Below are 21,669 nucleotides of genomic sequence, written 5' to 3' on the forward strand. Positions count from 1 at the left end.
CAAACAGGAGTTAAAAGAAGGCCTTTCATGAGGGTTCTCCTAAAATATTATTTATTAGCACTGCCTTTTCGCATTCCACCTCTACTTTTCTTGTAAGAAACCTGGGAAAACTGCTGTCACAGTGAACTTGAAGCTTTCATCCCTAAAATAACGGGAAAGGGATCAGCAGATGAGCTCAAGATCCTTGAATGTTATTTTAAGGATTAATTAAAGTGCGTTTAGAATCTCTGTTGCCTTGTGGTTTGTTTTCCCCCCTTCTGCTTCGAAGTAAAAGTTTAAAATTATCACTTAAGTTAGGCATTACAGAGTTATTTTTTACTTTCACAATGTTTACTACAATTCAGTGGAAGTACTTGATTCTTTATATCCTCTCAGGCCTCTGTGTTTCCAAGCTTAACCCCTAGTATTGTCAACTTGTACCTGTTTGAGAACTGGCTGCATTTAGTTCTTTCTGTTCCAAACCTTTCTTATTCTTCCGATTTGTTGTTTGGTTTTTTTTTTTTGATAGTTTTCCCCTCTTGTTTTGCTGGATGTACTGCCCCAAAGCGCGAGCTGTTTCTTTTTCTGCTGCTGCGTCTTGGAGAACGGCTTTGGAAAATAAAGGACGAGCTCTGCCCCAGCCGCCGGGTCGTTATTTGTGGCCACTTTGTGCCGTCCGGGCGGCGGCGGTGGGTGTCTCGGGCCGGGCCGGCGGTCCCGCAGCCCTGTGGGGGGGCTGGCCGCTGCCCGTGGCTGCCGGAGCCCTCCCTGGTGCCCGGCCGGGGCTCGGCGCCGCGGTGGGGAGCGAGGCGGCGGCGGGGGGCGGGTCGTCGGTCGGGGCGGTGGCTGGGGCGGTGCGAGTGCCCGCTGCGTGCCGGGGACTACAGCTCCCGGCGTGCTCGGCGGCGGCCGAGGCCTACGAGTCCCGTCGTGCCCGCGGGTCCTCCCGGGAACGGCTCCATCCGGGTCCCGGCCACTGCTGTGGGCGACTCGTCGCCATTACGGGGCAGCGGCGGCCGAGCCGGGGCCGGGGCGGCGCCGAGGAGTCGGTGGGTGCCTGGGTGGTGCTGACCACTCGGGCGGCAGGCAGCGCCGGGCCCCGCGGGGCTCCGTGAACAGCTTTCCTCCCTCGTCGCCCGGAGCCCCGCAGGCCCGGCCCGGCCTCCCGCGGCCCTCCCCGGTTCGAGCGGAGCAGCGAGAAGATGTCGCCATGAAGGAGGCCGAGTCCGCGCTGCGCCGCCCCCGCCGGTCGCCCCCGCGGGCCATGAGCCTGGGCCCCCGCCGGCTCCGCCAGTGCCCGTCGTGCCCCCCCGCTCAGGGCCGCCGCTCGCTCGCCGGGGCGCCCGTTGATGCTGCAGAGCCCGCCCGGCGCGACCCCCGCCTCAGCCTCCGCCATGGACAAGAGCAGCCCCTGCGGCTCCGGTGCGCCCGGCTCCTCAGCCGGCAGCAAAGGGCAGCAGCCGCGATCCGCCTCGGCCGGGCCCGCCGCGGGGGAGTCTAAGCCCAAAGGCGGTAAGAGCCGAGGCAGGAGCGGTGGGGCCGGAGGAGCGGGCCCGGGCGGTGCGGGTGTGGGTGCGGGTTCTGGGCGCGGACCGCGAGTCCCGGGGGTTTTAGGGCGTTAGTGCCGGCCCCTCGGCGGGCCCTGGGTCCCGCTGGTGGGTTCGGAGCGGTGGCAGCTCGGGACGGGGGAGCGGCGTGAGGCTGCGGGGCCGATGGCCTTGTGCCGGGGTTGGGTTTGTGGAGTTGAGCTTCTTCCTGACGGGTTGTTTGTCTCTCAGCTGGTTTTAACAGGCTTCGTTTCTGGTCACTGCTTGTTTTTGCTTTCTTTTTCCTTCCTCTTCCGGCTTCACTGTTTGGTGAACTGCAGTTCCTACTCTCTTCTTCCTTTGAGGATTAATGCATTATCGCCATTAGCATTGGAGTAATCAGCTTCAGAGCCAAAGCTCTGGGTTTATATTAAGAACATACGTTTGCTGGTGCCTATTAAGAGAACCCTTAACTTTATTCTGTACTCCAGTTGAATGTGCTTTTGCATCTTGCTTAAGGAGGTCTTGTATCGATATACAACATTCCCCTTACCGGCTGTATTTCAGTAACCTACTCAGGAGGAGCTCTGAGTTCATTACATATTGTTTGCTCACTTGGCGTTTAAACCAAAATGTTACGTCTGTCGTAGCAAACAGCTAGTTTTGCTGACATAGCAGTTCATGAGAACCATTGTGGTTCCTGACATCTATCTTTTCAAGGTAAGACCTAAGCCATATCCAGTTCTTCAAAGCTGTTTGGGAGCAGAGTGGTCCTGGCAGTGTTGCATTTTCTCTTCTAAAACTTAGAAATGGGGCAGCAGTGATTAAAATTAGTGTTTTTAGTCCCGGAAGTACACATGAGTGTCAACAGGTTGCCACAACACCATCGCTGTACTAATTTCCTTCCTCCTCAGTGGTTTGTTTCAACTGTATTACTTCAGGTCTCTGAGAAGGCAGCAATCTGTCCCAGGGGGTTAACAAAATGAGTAACTTGAAGGCGTTGACTCCCTTCTGGACCTTCTAAATACACTCGGATCCTGGGTAACCAAGTACTACCTGCTCTTCTCCTCTTTTAACTGGTCTTCCACAGGATAGATTGAAGTGAGTGACATGGGAGGTAGCTCACCCGCAGCTCCCCAGGTTGTGGTGTAACTGTGCGATTCCAGTGAAACTTTAACTTCAAATTCAAACCCATGAAAGTCTTTTTAGGAAGAACTTTTTAGGCAGTCATTTCTAGAAGAACTCCTAATTGATTTGCAAAGCTTTTTGCATCGGCTACAGGATTTGATGTGGGGGTCTTGCTATCCTTAGCAACTCTTGTTATTTTTGAGTCTCTTATTTCCCCCCCGCCCCCCGCAACGAATGGACCACTGGAAGCAGGGTATCATGTGCTAGGTATGTGACAACAGTTTGAGAACCAGATCTTTGGCTTCTAATGGAATAACAAAGTATGTAAACTTCTCTGTGTGTTTTGTGAGTGGCACTGTGAAAGACTAGCACACACGAGGTTTTCCTGTTGTGGAGAACTGGTTTCTGTCCCTGTCTCACCAAGAGATACCACATCACTACAGCTTCTTTTTTAGTGATGTGTGATGCTGTACGGAGGATTGTTCACAGAATCTAAACGTCTTTCAGTAAGGAGCTAAGATGGCCTGTCCTGTGGCTGGTATGTCTTTGTGTAGAACAAACAGTATCTGTAGTGAGGAAGGAAATAAAAGGCATGTCATTCCAGCCCAAAATAAAAGTGTTCAGTGTTTTTTATGGAATGATACCTTTTACAGGCTTGAAATGGTGTCACTAGTAGCAGAGGCTACTAAGGAGAGAAATCCTCATGTACCATACTCTCTTACTCCGATAAAATAGACTAACTTTTAATTTAAAAAACCCAAAACTTTTCTGAAGACCTCTTTTTTAATAAAACAGAAGAGAATTTTGGCTTGACATGATTCTGCTTCTAAGACGTTTGTTTCTTAACTACAACGGAAGGCAAAGGGATATGGAATTAATTGCTTCCTTTACAGTGCATCAGAGAGGCCTGGAAAAATTAGAATCCCTTTTAGTAGGAGTAGATGTATATTTGGGAATATTTTTACTGAAGGGTACTGAAAACTAAAATGAGAAGGTTCCCTTGGCCAGATTAGGGCAACCAGCCACAGGATGGGCAACAGGATGCAGCTGTGTTAAATGGTGACTATTTGGGTTTGGTAGCTGTTGCACACAAGACACTGGCGTGTCGCCACATGGGATTTTCTAGGAATGGTATAGCTACACGACCTGATGTGGTCCACCCAATTTCTCTCCTGTTTCAGGAAAGGTGTAGGATGCATTCTGAAAATCTTGTGTCTCCTTTGAAATGAAAAGTGTTTTTATGGACCACAGACCTTCCCCCGAATGCTGTCCTTCAGTTACACATGTCACTGTTGCACTGATGGTCACTGGATTTAAGTCCAATCTAGCTCTTGCTTTTTAGATGTTTTCCAGAATTACCTGCTGTGATCAAGTCCAGCTGAGGAAATGATGAAGTTGTTATTTGTGAAACCTTGTGATAGCTTCTTCTTCTGTTTCTCTTGCAGCACAGCTTGAAACGGGCTAAATAGAATACTGGAAGCTCTTGTATTTGTGGAAGTTGTATTCTTGGCCTTAGAAACTAAATTAAACTTGGAAGTTTCCAGCAGAAAAGTTTCTTTGGGTTATATTAGTGCACTAACAGGAGTCACATCCCATTAGGCTTGTTAGGTTTCTCTGCAGTCCTTGAGACCTGATGGACAGCATTAGTTCTTGCAAATGTTCCTGGGCCGCCTTATTATCACGGTGTGAGCGTGCTTAGCTGGGGTGCGTGACTGCTCCGTCACCTCTTGCTCACTGGGATGTTTGCCCTACCAGCAGCAATAGCTTCAGTGTGTTTTCATGAAATCACCCTGCGGCTTAATTGTGATCCACCACCCAAAGCCCTTATGCAATATGGTTGGCTTCAACACAGCTCAGCTGAAAAGGCGAGGCAAACAAAGATGGAAGGAAACTGCAGTCTTCTCCCCAGCAGCAAACCAGTACTGCAGCTCTAGGACCAAAGTGGTCTGCTTCTGGTCCTGTGAACTTGATCTCCTCTCTCTGGATCTTTGGAGATAGAGGTCCTCTAACAGACCATGGCATCCAGCAGGAGAAACAACAAATGTCAGGGCTTGCTCCAAAAGGCAAGGACAGCTCTTTGTTGCTAGTTTTATAAAATTATAGAGAGAGTATTTTTTATAAGTCTATGCTCTCTTGAAGTGTGGATGGGTAGATATATTTATTATAGGTTAGATTTTGTGAGAACAGCACAAGGATTAACTGGGGACCTGAGTGAAGAGTAAATACTTCACCATCATTGTTGCTGTTGACCGTTTCTAATTTGCCAAGAAAGGAAGGAAAAAAGAAACTCCCAAATCCCAACCTTTTCTACTTAAAACTGGGATCTAACAAGAGAGGATGGCAGTGAGAATCTTCTATGTTTTTCCCCCCTTCATGAGTGCAGATAGCCCTGTCCTGCCCCACTCTTCATGGAAGTGCAAAGAGGCATGATACAAAGCAGAGAGCTCCCTGACACGTGGCATGCTGGAAAGGTTGGAAGGAACAGCATTGCTTAGATTCAGGGTGGGGGAAAAGTGTTCCAGTTTACAAATGCATACTCCAAACTCTTGGTTGTCTGTTAACTGATTTCATTACTACTTTGATGGCCCAGAATACTCGTGAAGGTAATTAGTCTGGGAAAGGAAACTTGCAATCAGTAAAATCGGGTTTGAAGCATTGTTAGACTGTCATGTAAGGTCCTTCCTAAAAAAGGCACAGGTGGACAGGACTTTCCTGTAAAATATGAGAGTCATCATAGTGACTCCCAAAGGCTTTAGGAGTTGGTCTGAAAGGACCTGTAGTATGACAGGAATGTGTGTAAACCAGCTGACAAATGTGATGGTGACTAACTTGAATAAAACTATAAGAGGCAGGAAATTCTTCTGTCAGTTGCAGGTACAAGCTGTTCCTTGTTCCTGGGCCTTGTAAAGACTCACTTTAGACTGAACTTCTCCTCTTGAGTTGTTTCTTTTCCCCAGCTGATGATTGCAGAGAAACTGCAAAGTTGCTACAGACACAATAGGCATGTGCCTCTCTAGCGCATTCACTGAAATTGCAGATTTAAGAGGGTGGTTGAGCTCTAAAGTGACAGCCTTTGCTTCTGAACAACTCAAGTAGTTGTCCAAACCTCTTCAAAATTACTTAATTTTTGACCAGAGACTCAGTGGTGCTGATTATAGCCTCTTCCCTACAAACACTCTCAAAAAAAGGTACATCTAAATAATCATTCAGCCAGACCTGGTCACACCCTCAGTACTGGGCAGCTTCTGGTGTGTTTTTTTCCCCGATAACGTTCAGCCCATGTCTGTTTAGCCTGACGTGCATTATAGCACTGCAAGCTATGCAGGGATCTGTTTGACTTACTTACACATCTGTGCTTCTGGTGGAATTGGTTCAATTCTGAATTAAAGGATCAGCCTTTTGACTAGCGGAGTAAATGACTAGTTCTGGTGATGAAGTTTGTCTGCAAAATGGCTCTGTGAAAGTACTAATAGCGTCCTTTTTACTGCAGGCAAAGACTGAAGTCTGCCATCTGCAAGAAAGAGCAGACCACCACAAAACCCAGTCAAGCCATTTTTATTACTTAAGAAGTCGGATCCTCAGTAATGTATAACAATACACAGACCTCTTTTTGGGGGTGCAGGTGGGAGAGGAAACTAAAAATAACAAAAAAAGTGAGACTTTGTGTGAATGATCCCGTTCCAGCTGCTTTATTTGCTTGGGTAGATTGGAAGTGGTGCTGGGGAAGGGGAGAACTGTAGGCACTGCTAATGAAAACTACCATAGGAGTAACGCGATCCTGAATCACAGTGGCGTGTTTGCCTACCGCGTAAGATTTATATTAAGGGGTGGGGAGGACTATGAAGTTGGAAAAGGGAAACTAGTAGGCTTTTATAACATGGATCTAGATATTGTTTGAGGTGTTACTGTTTGTGTGACACTTACTGAATATCCAGAGTGACTTTGGGGCTGGCTGGTGTGGGTAGATGTCTTGCTGTGCCTGTGGAGTTTTGCTTCCAAGCTTATCAACATACCTCTTCTACAAATAAAACTTAGGGCAGTTGAGTGACAAGCTAAGCAGTCTGCTGTGTCCTTGAGGCAACTCTGATCTTACGTTAAGACTATTAGAAATATCTTAATAGTACTAATTTTTTGTTCTGGCAGTCTAACGAAGCAGCTGTTTAGACACAGGACAGGGTCTCTAGAGCCTGGCTGATTTTTCTGCTCATCAGCTTTATTCCTGCAGTATTTTGCTTTGTGTCCTGTGTTAGTCAGTGGTGCGCTCAGCACAGTTTTAGGCAAACAGTCCTTGTTGCATAGGTTGGTGGACTTAGTACTTAGATATTTGTTGCATGCTCTGCGAGGCCAAAGCATTGGGTTCGTGATTCAAGATCGATTAGCATTTGTTGGCCTTGTGAAAGAAAAGGGTATTTTTAAAACAGAATTAGGTTTGCTGGGGTCTTTTAAGTGTAGGTGGCAGAGCAGAATGAAAACAGGGAATGTGGGTCTTGCAAAGTGGGAAACCTTGAGACAAATGCAGGCAGCAGTATATTTATATAAGGGAACAATATATGATAAATTGTGTACTTTCAGAAAATGGAATGAAAAAAATGAACTAGTTGTCAGTTTTTGTAACAGGGCTTGAAGATGTGGTGTTGGTGTTTATCGTTTAATGTACCAGGCAACACGCTAATGTCCGGTGATGGCAATTCCAAATCTGGATACAGAAAATTCAGCCATTCTAATAAAAGATAAAGCATAGCAAATACATCCTTCTTTTATACTCTTTGACCAGTTCTTTGGGCAGTGATAGGAATGAAACGGTTTGGATTGCTGGAGGATTTGATGTCCTGATAAATACCAGCCTTTTAACCAGGTCCCAAGGCAGTGGCTGAGGTGAACACGGTGTTGCCTCTGAGGTGAAGCTGGCTGAGATGCAGTACGTGTGGAGAACTCTGAGGCTGCTGATCTGATTCTTGTTTTTTTCTTCTTTCAGATGGAAAGAATGCGAGTGGATCCAAACAGCGTTATAATCGTAAAAGAGAAACTTCATATTCAAAAAATGAGAACTTTTCCAGTCAGTCCCGTCGCTCCAATTCACAGAAAAGCAAAGCTTTTAACAAGATGCCCCCTCAAAGGGGAGGTAGCGGCGGAAGTGGCAGACTTTTTAGCTCTTGTAATGGTGGAAGACGAGATGAGGTGAGAATTGTAATGCTGTGCCTCCAAGGCCTTCTTTCTTGGGACGAGAGGATCACTCTGACCTGCCTAGATAGGTCTTCTGTGTTCAGCTCCTGGGCTGGGAAGGGAAAGAGCGGTAAGAGGTGCTAACATCGTTGAGATGCCAGAGTCTGCGTGAGCAGAACAACTTTGCAACAACAGAAGAGGAGTGCTCTCTGCTCTGAGAGACTTGCAATAAAAAATACCATCTGAGGAATGGTTACCTAGACAGGCCATGTACATATCTCATGAAACAGAGGTCCTTCATGAAAATATCTAGTGATACAATTTCTAGGTTTTAAGTGTGAGGTGATTGCATCTAACCACTTCGGTGTACAAATTTGCATGTGGTGGTGGTATTGGGAAAGTAATCATATTAGCCTTGATGACATCAAGATGGAGTGAAACAACACTGAGGCTTTTATGCTGATGTGAGTCTAAATACTGTAGACTATCGGTGGCTTTCGTTGACACAGAACTGCTTTTTTTCAGTTTTAGTGGATGAGCAGTACTGCTCACCTAAATTACTGACTCCGTAAAAACTCACCTGCTGTCTCTGTTGACTTCTCAATTCTTTGCTTCATTATATGAAAACTAATCAAAACAAGTACAACCTGTGCAAATAGTAATCAGACTTGTATTACTGGCCGTCTAAAAGAATGTCAGGATTCGAACAACTTTCTTCTGTTATTAACCTTGACTACTAGCTTTTGCCAGCTTTTACTTGCCCTTGTGTGGGTTATTTTTGTGCTCTCCTTCTTTTGATCAGTGTGGGGTAAGACCACTCAGTTCTAACTTTCAGATTCTCACGTGCTTCTAACGCTGCACTACTTGATTTGCAGAACTGGAATGGGAGAAGGTGAGTGAGTGGATGCTGCATATTCTGTACGTAATCACTGATGGGGCCTGGGTATCAACTTGTACTGATGCTTTTGCAGTAAATTCTAGCGAGTTCTAACAAATGCTGTTGTCTCTTAGGTAGCAGAGGCTCAGCGGGCAGAGTTCAGCCCTGCCCAGTTCTCTGGTCCCAAGAAGATTAATCTGAACCACTTACTGAACTTCACTTTTGAACCCCGTGGCCAAGCAGGCCATTTCGATGGGAATGGACATGGCAACTGGGGAAAAAGGAACAAGTGGGGACATAAGCCTTTCAACAAGGAGCTCTTCCTACAGGCCAAGTGAGTGGAAGACCAGCAGGGCTCTTAGACCTCTACAGAGACACTGAGCTGTAAGGGGTGATCAGCCAGGGAATTGTGTTTGACCTTGACTACTCGTATTGACTTTCCCAGGGTGAAGTTACCTCTCCATGGTGTTTTTAGTGGTAACGACTGTACTCGAAAGGGATAAAAATATATCAAGTTGTCATCTTTACCTATTTACAAGGTATCTGATGGAGTGAGTCCTTTAGATACAAACCAATTAGTCTTCTGCTCTAATTTTTTTAGCATCGTTTGTGGAATATGACATTCCATTTGGGAAGACCTGTGTAGTTCCCTTAAGGAAGATGGTCGTTTTTTCCAAAACGTAGTCTGTTGAGATGGTAGGGGTAGCAGTTGCTGCACGAAAGCAGATCTGAATTTCTAAGCCCCAGAAGCAATTATTCATATGGGTCTTAGTTCTTAAACTGCTGATTATTTCACAGGCCCCTGGATATGTAGTATAACCCAAATGATGATCAGGGTAGTAATCTGGCAGGAGAATTGCTTTTGACTGGAAATAATGGTTGCTTTCACTGGAATTTGAAGTATGTTCAGGGCTTCCTGTATCTCATCGTGTTAAAGACAAGAAAAACTTCTAATTTTTCCCTATCGTTTTGTGGCTTATGGTGGTGAAGTCTGTTTGCAGGAACCCCAGTAGTTCTAGATTTTGTGACCATATTTTTTTCCACTTATGGATTCCCTGTTTTTTAACAGATCCCTGATGGAGCTGGCTGTTTCTTACATGTTTCTGGAGAACCACTCTGGCTCATTCTGTAGTTAGTATGTGAAGTTGTGTCTAATTGAAATTAGACACACCTGTATTCTGGAAATCTGGTTGTGCATTGAACTCTTTTGGTTTTTGTTCGTAGAAGTTACTGACTGTGTCCAGCAGTTTTCTGCTGGACAAAGAAGAAGCTCAGAGAATCCTATAGGATAGTTCTCAAAGAATTTTTAGAAACAACTGAGTGGATCATCTGTCTCTTTGCCTTTCCCCAGCTGCCAGTTTGTTGTCTCTGAAGAACAGGACTACACAGTCCACTTTGCTGATCCAGATACCTTGGTCAACTGGGACTTTGTGGAGCAAGTGGTCAGTTGTGATGGGCTAGATGTTTTGGGTTTTTTTTTTCTTATTAAGAAGCTTAACCTGTCTTTAACTGCCTCTTTATCTCTGTGATGTTACGTAAAACTCAGCTGTTTTTGAGTTGAGGCCTCTTCTGTCACTCCCACAATACTGGGAAAGATCTGTCATGGAATATATTATGAAATACTTTCATGACAGGAAAAAGAGAAGTGCTAAAATCTATTAGGAAAATTAGCAGCTTCTTCTTGCTTTCGCAGATGGGAGCTCATCAAAAATAGTATCTGACATTCTGTAGACAGAGTCCTTGTGATCGAGATATTAACAGAAAACTTGGGCATGAGTCCATGGAAGAGGACTAGAGTGTAAAATTTTGAAGAATTATTTTGTGCATAGGTGGCCCATCGTGCCTAGCAACAAAATGGAAAATCTCTTGAGAATTGCGGTCAGAACTTTGGGTTGCCTCAAGTAGAAACTTCTTATCTGCCAAGACTAGTCTTGGTGTATGGTGTAGCTGGAGAGGAGGTAGGTTTACTGCTACCTGATGCTACAGGAAAGCTGAAAAATTTAGGTGCTTGCCTGGCATTTATGTCTCCGCAACATACAGATGCTAACAAAGTGTCTGACTAAACTAGCGTGTTCATGGAAATAGGTAAGTTCAGTCTTGCAGTTAAACAGGTCTGCACAAGTCTGCTTGTGCAAGTGAGGCCACAGGGTTCATTTGCTGTCTTCTCAGTGTCTGAATTGGAGTGATGAAGATGCTGCTAAGTCTCAGAGATGATGAACACATGAGGGGAAACATGAGAAGAGTCATTTTTTTTAATGTCATTAGAGTAGAAATACCAGATGGGTGGCTTTGAAGGTTATTCCATGTGCAGACTGAAGGTGTTACTTAGTTCACAGTGTACTTAATTTCTTGGTAAAAAAGCGGAGCCTCAAGAGCTGAAAGATTAATATGTTAGAGTAGATCTTACAGGGTGGCTTATTCTGTAGCACAGGAACTGATTTTCAAGTCTAAAACTTGTACTATTTTTCTCATGTGCCATTTCAGCGTATTTGTAGCCATGAAGTGCCCTCCTGCCCAATATGTCTATACCCACCAACCGCAGCAAAGATCACCCGCTGTGGGCATATCTTTTGTTGGGCGTGTATCCTTCACTATCTCTCCTTGAGTGAAAAGACCTGGAGTAAATGTCCTATTTGTTATGGCTCTGTTCACAAGAAGGATCTCAAGAGGTGAGACTTGATATTTATTAAATGACGCATCTTTTTGAAGTGTTATTTTTACCCTACTAACCTCCTCCTTACGTTGCAGTGTTGTTGCTATGGAAACACGTCAATACGCAATTGGTGATATCATTACAATGCAACTTATGAGAAGAGAGAAAGGTGTTCTGATAGCACTGCCCAAATCTCAGTGGATGAATGTGGTGCAGCCTGTTTACGTGAGAGGTGAGTGTATCTGCGTACTGGTCATTGGCATCCTGCTGCTATAACTAGGACATGTGTATTGAGGATTTACCATGGCAATACCATGCTGTCAACATTAAAATAAACCAGACTACAAAACATGGGGTTTAGCAGCTGAAAACCTTAATGACCACATATTAATAATAAGCTTTCTACCCACATTTTGGGTTTTGTAAGGCTTGAACTTGTGCTGTTTCAAGCTACTGTGCCACAGACTCCTGCCTTCTCAATCATTGGTATTAGTTTGATGTGTGTTTTGTATCCTACGGTCATTGGTGTGACTCTTGCTGCTTGTGTTGGCTCTTCAGTGTCCTTAACTTTTTTTCCTCCTGGCTCCTCATTATACAGCTTAGCAAAAATAACTGTCTCTGTGTCTAAACTATTTCAAGGATGTAATCTTCAACAAGGTTTTCGTCATCTTCACTTATCAACTAAAATCTGTGAATGATATGGGAAAATAATCAAAATTATTGCAAACCTATTCCAAACATCTGTTGCCTGACTTCTTTAGTTTTCTCCTGTCATGTGACTAACACATCGTCATCTTATCTGTTAGTATCACAAAAATTTTGTGACTAAAGAAATAATTTCACTTAACATCGCTGTTTTGTGGGCTGTCTTGGCTCACTTCATTTTGCAGTCACATTTGTGAAAGGCTGCGTGCATTTAAGCTCTCTGTAAAAAGTCAAGTCTCCTAACGCATGATGGGTAGGCAGCAGGCAGGGTATGCGCTTACATGTTTCTCAGTATTTGAAAGTAAAGGACTTTAAATCCTTTCATAAAACAAACTAAAGAACAAAATGGAATTTGAGATCATTCTAAACCCAGGGAATTCGGTGTTAATTTGGTGTTCTGTAGACAAGGTTGGACTCTTGGGGAGCAGTGAATATGGGGACTGTACTAGTATGTGATGCTATGGTTGCTGTAAAGTTTATAGTTAAGATAAGCTCTCTAGTAACAAAGACGACTACCTTTTGCTAAACTTGCAATTCTATAGCTTGCTATTTCTTGCTGTGCTTCTTGTAAAAACCTCATAATGATGTTTTGTATGGATTTTTAATACATATGGGCTTATGAACTAGTTAGACCCAAAACAGTGGTTGCTTTTGCAGAACCTTCCAGTTGCAGTGGTTTTGAGTATGTAGAGAAGAGGAAGAAGCTGCAGACTGTATTGTTTCAGGAAGTTTTGACCACCCAAGGCTTCTCAAAGATGATGCTTCCACAGCATAGAAGTTTAGACTTGGTTTGGTTTTTTTTGATGTGTAGCAACCGAGTGGTGAAGTGGCAGGTTGAAAGTGGCAGATAAACTGCTGTGTGGGGTAGATGTGTGTGGCAGAGCAGGTACGTGGCACCAGCTTGTGTCATCAATGATATAATGGTAACGTGCAAAGCCTGTGTCAAACTCTTGCTAAGTGTTGTCCACCCGGGGCTGGATTAACTTGCAAAATAGAGCAGTAACAAAACTTGAGAAGAAATAGCAGTCCAAACTGGTGCCTCTACATGCGGTTATTAATGATTTGGTGCTCCTTCTGTTCAGATGACCAGCACAGTCAGTATTCAAAGCTGCTTCTGGCATCCAGGGAGCAAGTCTTGCAGCTGGTGATTCTGGAGGAGAAGGCGGCATTACTAAAACAGTATGAGGAAGAAAAACACACCCCAGAGGCTTGCTTTATTGAGGCGGCTATCCAGGAACTGAAGGTGCGAACCTCTTTGGAGGCTTTTAGTGACTTTATTTTTAACAGTATGCTGACTGCTGAGCATCTATGCTCTGCCACATAAGTGATTGTGTGTGATTATTCTGATCTTCATGATGTACGTACTAGCAGGGTGGTGATGGTTGCTGCTAGAATAGCATTATAAATCTTGGAGGAGACTATAGCCTTTGGACCCCAGGTATCTGGCGTGATGTTCAAGATAACAGAACAGAATGCTTTTTACTGAATGGTATTCCATAAATGTAACAGAGTTCTGCTTTCCAAGGAAGATGTGTTTTCCTTTCAGGTCCAACAATTTCTGGGATAACTTTTATCAGGCAGACACGAGTAAACCTGTAGAATATTCCTTTTCAAAGCCTTTAGGCATCCTATAGTGACTGTGCTTTCCAGTAACAAGGAGAGGACCTCTCTTCAAGGGTCACTCTTTGTCACAGATGAATTATAGATCTGTGAAAACCAGAAGTATACGACAAAGCTAAAAATAACTGTGGTGATGGTCTCTTGGCTTAAATAGGAAATTGAAACTTGTTCTCTTTGGCCTGTAGGAGCGAGAAACAGCACTTTCTGCTGACCAGGATAAAAACAATGGCATTGCTGGAGTCAGTGCAGCTGTGGAAGAATTGGTCCTAGAAAGCTCCAAGGTTGTGGAGCCTGCCATTTCCCAAGAGAAGAAGGTGGGTGACGACTTCGCTCTGGCAGATCTTGTTAGTAGTTAATTCTGCCACTTTACACTGCAGTGTATGGTGAACTGGTGCCAAAGATTTTTGCAGAGATGATAATCTCTTGAAGGAGGTGATGTGGTACTAACTGTACGCTCTTTGCTGTCATAGTGTGGTGTGGAATATCTCTCTGCATTTGATGAGGAGCTTGTGGAGCCTTGCTCTGATCTGGCAAGCTCCTTTTCACCTCCTGTGGAAGCAGAAGAGGCAGTACTGGTTGAAGAGGAAGTACCTGAGGTGGACACTGTAGGGGAACCTGACGTGAACACTACAGAAGAACCAAATCCAGCTGAAACAGGCTACCAAGAATCAAAAGATACAGTTAGCAGTGGACATCTTAACAACTCTCCTTTTTACTATTTCTATCAAGGTCAGTGCAATGAAATCCTGGAGTCATGGGGGCAGAGGTGCCTCCTTTGGGATCTTCTTGAGGAAGATGTTTGTCACTTCATTAGATGCAGCTAAACCCTGTGAAATACAACTCCCACAGAAACTCAGAAAGGAGCTTTAATTTTATTACTGGAGAATGTACTGAGTTGGGGAGAAGGGTGTTGAAAACTAACAGGCAAAGAACAAGTGATGATATCTTCTCTTACAGCGGAGGATGGACAGTGTATGTATCTTCACCCTGTGAATGTTCGATGTCTTGTTCGTGAATATGGTAGCTTGGAGAAGAGCCCAGAGAAGATAACTGCAGCTGTAGTGGAGATAACTGGCTACTCAATGACAGAGGTAGTTATTTTATTAAGAGCCTTTGTTTTAGCAGACTGATCGTTGTGGCTGACAGGTGAGACTTGTTTCTCTTCACTAATAAAAAATAATAACTATGAATGGGTAGGCATATTAATCTGTGAAGGGCATCGGTGTAAGGTGCAGTACTTTAAGTTGCTTTTGGTAAGAAGGCTGCAGTCTAGCTTTTTTCCCTAGAAGGTAGGAAGTTCTGAGTAAGAGAATTGGAAGCTTAAGATTGGTTTGTTGTTAAAGCTGTCTTAAATTCTTTTCTCCTATAAGACAGTAGCTTGAACTAGACAGATGATCATCTTTCTCAACCTGAAGAAGTGTTCTGCCCCTGTCTTGAACAACCAGTTGTTTCTGAGCATCAAGGGTAGAGGTGGGATTTTATGAAAATAAAGAGGATGGAAAGAAACTTCAGTGTTTGAGATGGAGGGAGTGAAAGTGCTTAAGGCACTGAAGTTCTGGAAGAGGGGATGGGTCCTGAGTTCCTTGACTTGGATAAAGACAACTGTAAGAACTGGCATGTGCAGTAACAACTATACATAATTCTTAATTCAGCTTTAAGAAATGATATGCTCAAGTAAGAATGGATGCAGAGGTAGTAAAGAATTGTCTTCAAGATTTTCTGCTCTGTGAGGAAAAAATACAAAACTCAGCTTGTTTCAGTCTAGCAAAGTGGTGGTTGTTGGTGCAAATAATTTAAGTGTAAAAGGCAAATTTGGTCCAGTGCAAAAATAAATGCATTGGAGGACTGGTATTGTAGAATTTCCAGCGATATGAGATGGGAGGAATAACAAAAAAATCAGTAGCTGAGCTGGAATAAATGCATCCAAATCTGATTATGATGTAGTTGGTGGAGATTTTGGAGCATTTGGTTGTGACCCAGGGCATCCTTCATGTGTTTGTAGTTTATAAAGTCATTATTGTGTCACTGCTGCTATTTTTTTCCCATTTGATTTGATGAAGGGTGTACATTCTGTCTCTATAAGCTATTCATCACCGTGCCAGCCTCTAGACCTTGTGATGATATATATGCTCTTTTTTATCAGGATATAAGACAGCGTCATCGTTACCTCTGTCACTTGCCCCTCACCTGTGAGTTCAGCATTTGTGAACTGGCCCTGAAGCCACCCATTATCTCCAAGGAGACTTTAGAGTTGTTTTCAGGTTGGTACTACCTTTCTAGTAGGCTCTGTCATGTATCTGTGAGGGTGAAAGGGAAGTCAGTCTTATCCCTTAATGGCAGAAAAAAGAACATACACAGCAGCTTTACTCCACTTGCACCAACTGTCTGATGACTACTAGACAGAACCAACTCAAATCACTGTTTTATAGGCAACAATTATCCAAAGAAGAAAAAAAGCCTGACTGCTTGGAAGAGCATATGTTGTTTGTAAGCATGTTTTGTTACTAATGTGTTGTAACCGAATATGTTGTTCTCAAAGCTGGAGAAAACATTGCCAAAGTATTGGTGTGGGTTTTTTGATATCCAATGCTGTGCGTTGCTCCTAGATGACCTTGAAAAGAGGAAACGTCTACGGCAGAAGAAAGCTCGTGATGAACGACGACGTGAACGCAGAATTGAGATAGAAGAAAACAAGAAACAGGGCAAATGTAAGTCATGATTGAGCGTAACTGGTGGATTTCCATTCATTTTCAGTTGCTGAGCTCATTTCCTGAACTGTAGGATGAACTTGAAGGCCTTTAGTTTGTAGGGTGTACTTAGAACAAGATTACATTGTATTAGAAACATTTGTAGAGTGAAAAATAGAAGCTGGTTTAGTCGGGATGTTAAATGATGTTATGCAGTTCCTGCATACTTGTACATTATGGGAGAGTCAGAGGGCATTTGAGGGCGCAGCTATCTCCATGGTGTATATAGCTCTCAGGATTCCTAATTTCTGGTTTTATAGAATAACGAGATAGAGCGAAAAGTGAAGAAGGAAAAAAAAAAAAGCCTAGGAACTGCTTCCATCCAGCAGCAGGGCTGCACTGGTCTCTAAAATAGAGGGTGGAAAGAAAATTGAATTCGCACCTCCTAGACTCCTGAAACGACTTGCATATTGACAGTCTTCCCCCACATTGTGTAGTGCTTTAATTTAAAACCTCTTTCTAGATCCAGAGGTCCATATTGCTTTAGAGAATCTGCAGCAGTTCCCTGCTTTTACCTCTTGTCCCGGAGAAACTACCAGCATTGATCATCAGAGCTTCCGTCTCTCTCCTCTTGGCAGAAGCCCTGTGTTTCAGACAGGTGAGCATCTGGAAAAACACATTGCATCTAGCTCTTGATCGTTCTTTTGGTATCTACTGCTCAGGTTATCCTGCTAAACTTTCTTAATATTGATCAAAGACTGCTTCTTCCCTAGATTGCCTGTGAGATCATACACAAAAGGCTGCCATGGCTAAGAGACATTCTGGTCTTTTGTCTGCTTTTTACTACCTCCACTTCAGTGACAATATGAGACCTGCAATGTAGTTACCCTGTCTTTTAAATTTTTGCTGAGGCAGAAAAGGAAAAAAAAATTCCCCAAAACCAGAAGAAAAGTGTGTATGCCAGGAAAACACTACTGGCATTTTTTCTTTCTACCTTCTCCATCTTCCCCACCGTCCTATACTACAGTAGAATGCAGCTGATGAGCACTCAGGTTGTGGTCCAATGATGCTTCACCAAATGTTTTATCTAGCAGTTCATAAAAAATACTAAATAGAAACTATTCTTAAATGTTTTCTCAAAAGAAAAAAAGCAAACAAACAAACCCTCACAACACCCCAAAATAAGCAAACAAAAACCCCCAACCAACCAACCAACCTCCCCTCCAAACTTAAATCTCCCTTAAATAAAAAGATTGAAGAAATTTGAGAGGTCCCACTGTGTGACTAATGGATGGAACTGATGAGATAAAAATGGTTGATTACATAAGATGATAAAACTTTATTTCTGTTTCTTCCTGATAAGCAGTGTGAGTGCCTTTCCCAAATGCAACTGGCTTTAATTATCTGCTCTTTCTCTGTAGAGTCTATTCCAACTCCACTGTCACCTGCTGCCAGCCAGGTCAGCCCACTGCTCTGTGGGAGTCTAGAAGAAGAGTCTCCCTTCCCTTCCTTTGCCCAGGTAAGCCATGTAGCAGAGTAAACCTTGTCAGAATTACTTGTGTCTTAGTTGGGGATTAGTCTGAGAACACAATTGCTTCCCCCACAAAAATGACATGGGATAAATTTTATGGGGACAACATAAAGCTTGAGTGCTCAAAGGGGTTCCTAGATTTTCTTGCCACTTAGGGGATATGCAGAATTGTTCTAGTACATGGGATTTAATCATATCTTACAACTTTCTTAATAGATGTTGAGAGTTGGAAAGGCAAAACCAGAAACATGGCCCAAACCTGCTCCAAAGGCAAGAGGTACAACAATTTGCTATTATTACTCAGATTCTTTACCATGCATCTAAATCTAAGAAATCTTGTGACTTCACAAGAAACATCTGGAGTGTGGAGGGGCATTTGCACTGCAAAAGTTTTATACAGCCTTCTGCCTCTCAAGGCCCTTTCCTTATTTCAGATGAGAACACTCTGGCACTCCCTGTGCCTGTGGATAGTGACGGAGAGAGTGACAGCTCTGACCGCATACCTGTGCCCAGCTTCCAGAATTCCTTCAGCCAAGCTATTGAGGCTGCTCTCCTGAAACTGGACAAACCGTCCACAGCTGATCATTTATCAGGTAAAAGGCGGGGGAAGGTGTGAAAAATTTCTGAAGTGAAAAAATTGAGCATTTCCCTTTCTTCCTCTGGGAGAAGTGAGAGCAGCAATTTTGGGGACCAAAAATTGGCTGCTCAACCGTTCTGAAAATTGTCAGGTTGTGGTTTCTGAACAGCTTGACTAGGGTTTCTGTTAGCTTAAAGCAGCTCTCTTAGTGGGAGCTGAGAAGATCTCCAACTAGCAAAGAATCCTGTTAGGACAAAGATGGCTTTTGACTATCATGATTGCTGTGTCTCTACTGGAACTTTAAATTAAGCTTTATCTCAAGGAAGTTCAGGTTATGCTCTTCTAGACTAAACATACCTGAGCTGCTGAACTACCACTTGAATTTGACCAAAATGTCAAGGTAACTGCTGCTGAAATTTCAAATTAGGGAGTCTGAAACAAATTGAGATGAACTTAAACCTCTAAGCCTGCTGTTGGCTGATAGAACTCATCTATAATGCTCAGTTCTGATGTTTAGCGTTGGCTTCTGTTTGGAGACTTCACTGCATGATGGAGAGTTGGATGGGAGGGCCTGGGAGTTTCAGTGAAACCAAGTATCGGCTCCGGTTGTGTTTTGGACGTGGATGAAAGTGTTGCCTGTCTGAAAGGCAAACTGCTGTACGCTTGCAATCCAGGATCTGCTGTTGCAACAGCAACTTTAGAATCAGTCAGGTATGTTTATAGGTGTGGTTTAGGTGTGACAGAACCTGCCTTAGTTTGTCTGCAGTGATTTTTTGGTTAAAATTAAACTACCTGGTGCTCAGTGAGTTGATACAAAGTGTCACAGACCTGTAGAAGTCATTTAGGCTAGGGAAGACCATTTATCATTTCTGTGTGATGTTCCTGTTCCATGAGAAGAATGACAGTATCATTTTAATTCTTCACAGAGGAGAAGGGAGGCAAGAAAAGAAAGAAACAGAAGCAGAAGCTATTGTTCAGCACCTCTGTTGTTCACACAAAGTGATTCTGCTATTCAAGAGAAGTTTCCTCGCCTGGTTTTCTTTTCATTTTGCTTTGTTTTGCTGCTATAGTTTAAGTATTTAAATTTGAACAGACTAAACTTGTGTTTCCAGGGCTTCTAGGGGGGTTCAGGGGGAAACCATGACAGTATATGTTGAAGCAAGATCTTTTTATTCCAACTGCTTAATCAGTTTATACTGAAACAAAGTTTTGAAAGAAACAACCCAGAGACAAATCAGCTAAGGCTTCTAGTCTGTGCCAATTTGGTTCTTTTGGCCTAATAAGCACTATGAAAGGCTTCACAGCTGTGTGGCACTGCCAGAATACTGCAATATTACCTAAGTGAAGAGGCAGAGAGCCTTCATTTCCCTACAAGCATTCATGGGCAGAAGTCCATCTGACTGTGGCTGTAGTGCTGTTTCAGTAAAGCTGTCAAGCTGCTCTCTGGTTTCCACTGCACTGGTGAAAGAGCTTCCTGGCTTTAGAGTGTTAGCTGCTTTTTCTAAAGAGCAAGAATTCCTCCTGTTCTCCTGGCTTGGAAAGATTTAAAGCTGAGGTGAGTGTAAAGCAGAATTTGGCTACTTGGTTTTGAAGTGACTCTTGATGAGTTTGTGTATTTCAAAATGCGTACTGGCACTAGTGGTAGAAGGAACCTCCTGGCTTCCTTCAGTTGTTCAACTCTTTTAATGTGGGTGAGTGAGGCTGCTAATTTTTCTTTTATTATTTTATTTTTTGCCAACCATGGGCTACACATTCTTTGTAACCTGATCATCTAGAATAAACACTCCACCCTAGGGCTCTTGTTAACTACCTGAATGATGTTTTGACACTGGCTGCGCTTGAATTTGAAGAACAACTCATAGCTGGAGTCTGTAGCCCCAGCGAGAAACTGGGGTCTTCTGTACTGGGATAAGGGCCTGTATCCGCTCGGTTCTGGGATGTAAGTTGATCTGCACTAAGCACCTCGGGCTATAAAGGTACCCCTTCTGGACCCCTCCCTGCTCTTTCTTTGGGTGGTCACATTCTGCACTGCTTATAGTTTGGTTTGAGCTAATGAGTTAAGTGGTGTGGATTTTGTTTGAATAAAATGAACTGTAGGTGTAATGTACCAGTCAAGGCCAACAGTTGCAATAAATCATATGCATACACACACTTCTCGTCATATCAACGTGGAGCACAATACCACTTAGTTGCACAGATTTAAATCTTACTTTCCTGCTGACAGATTCCATGCCAGGGAAGTTATCTTCAGCTCCAGTGGTCTGCCTGCCTTGGCACAGGCTTTAAATTAAAGTTGGTGTGTTCTCTCCCTGTGACGCTGTGACAGGCCTGAGCAAGGAAAAGCCATGTGTTTGGGACTCCTCCAGTCAGGTATTCTGACACCACTGGTGAAGTCATTGGTTGTGTCCCTATTTAATAAGTTTATATCAATACAGTGATGTTTGATTTCAGAGCAGTAGGCTCCATGTTACATGAGTGCTTCCTCAGGTCACTTAAGTATGTACGTGTGGGAAGCCGGTACCAAAAAGTGTACTTCACAAAGCTCTGTGTGTGGCTGTAAACCAGAAAGAAGGGGGAAAGGGGGGGAGGTAAAGAATACTTTAACTGCTCCAGGAGGACAGAGGAAACACTTGCAAAACATTTTTTGAAAACAGCTTGACTTCACGCTTGGTCACAATTAACTACACTTGATAGAAAGACAGTACAGCTTGTCAAGAGAGTGCAAAGAATCTAGGACAAGATGCCTGAAAGTGCTAACACACCTTGCTGTTAATGCTTTACGTGCACATTGGGAAATTATTGTTGAGGGCAGAGAAAGCAACTAAGCAAGAAAGGTTGGAGTATGGAGTTAACTGCATTCACAGTACTATTGTTTCCTATTTGTAATAGTCATTTTAAGCCATGGAACAGGAGTAACTAGTAGTGCCTAACCAGTATCTGTTGTGTTCTATTATCTTTACATGTTTATAGTCAACTTTTCTTTGCATTGGGAAGAGAGAATAGCTGGAGCTGCTGTAACTCACCTCCACATCTCACAGGCACTAGAACAAGGGAAGTGATGCGGGCAAGGAAGACTGTCCCTTCTGCAAGGGCAGTCTCCACTGGACAGCATCTTCAAGTTGTATCTTGTTTTCCTATGGATTCAAGAGATAATACCAGCAACGCTACTTTCCTGTAACTGATTGGTGTAAACTTAATAAATATCTAAGCAGTACTCGTACCT

The 21,669-nt window shown here is 43.6% G+C and overlaps 1 protein-coding gene across 1 annotated transcript; it reads left to right on the forward strand.

The window, feature by feature from the left end:
* Positions 1-897: 897 nt before the first annotated feature.
* Positions 898-21,660, forward strand: RNF10 (ring finger protein 10). The gene is made up of 17 exons (XM_054844968.1): positions 898-1,491; positions 7,609-7,811; positions 8,808-9,007; positions 10,025-10,115; positions 11,158-11,342; positions 11,422-11,558; positions 13,114-13,274; positions 13,837-13,965; positions 14,122-14,380; positions 14,609-14,742; positions 15,795-15,912; positions 16,258-16,359; positions 16,862-16,996; positions 17,760-17,857; positions 18,086-18,146; positions 18,304-18,462; positions 19,373-21,660. Exons 1-17 carry the CDS (start codon positions 1,329-1,331, stop codon positions 19,447-19,449), a joined length of 2,412 nt encoding a protein of 803 aa, XP_054700943.1. The 5' UTR covers positions 898-1,328; the 3' UTR covers positions 19,450-21,660.
* The last annotated feature ends 9 nt before the right edge of the window (positions 21,661-21,669 follow it).

The sequence above is a fragment of the Grus americana genome, chromosome 16 (genome assembly GCF_028858705.1).
Source record: "Grus americana isolate bGruAme1 chromosome 16, bGruAme1.mat, whole genome shotgun sequence".
Taxonomy (NCBI): Eukaryota; Metazoa; Chordata; class Aves; order Gruiformes; family Gruidae; genus Grus; species Grus americana.

Bases quoted from the DNA above. Each gene is read 5' to 3' on its own strand.
- RNF10 (XM_054844968.1), top strand. From the start codon at position 1,329: ATGCTGCAGAGCCCGCCCGGCGCGACCCCCGCCTCAGCCTCCGCCATG. The intron at 15,913-16,257 runs GTTGGTACTACC...CGTTGCTCCTAG, and splicing joins GACTTTAGAGTTGTTTTCAG to ATGACCTTGAAAAGAGGAAA. The intron at 16,997-17,759 runs GTGAGCATCTGG...CTTTCTCTGTAG, and splicing joins AAGCCCTGTGTTTCAGACAG to AGTCTATTCCAACTCCACTG.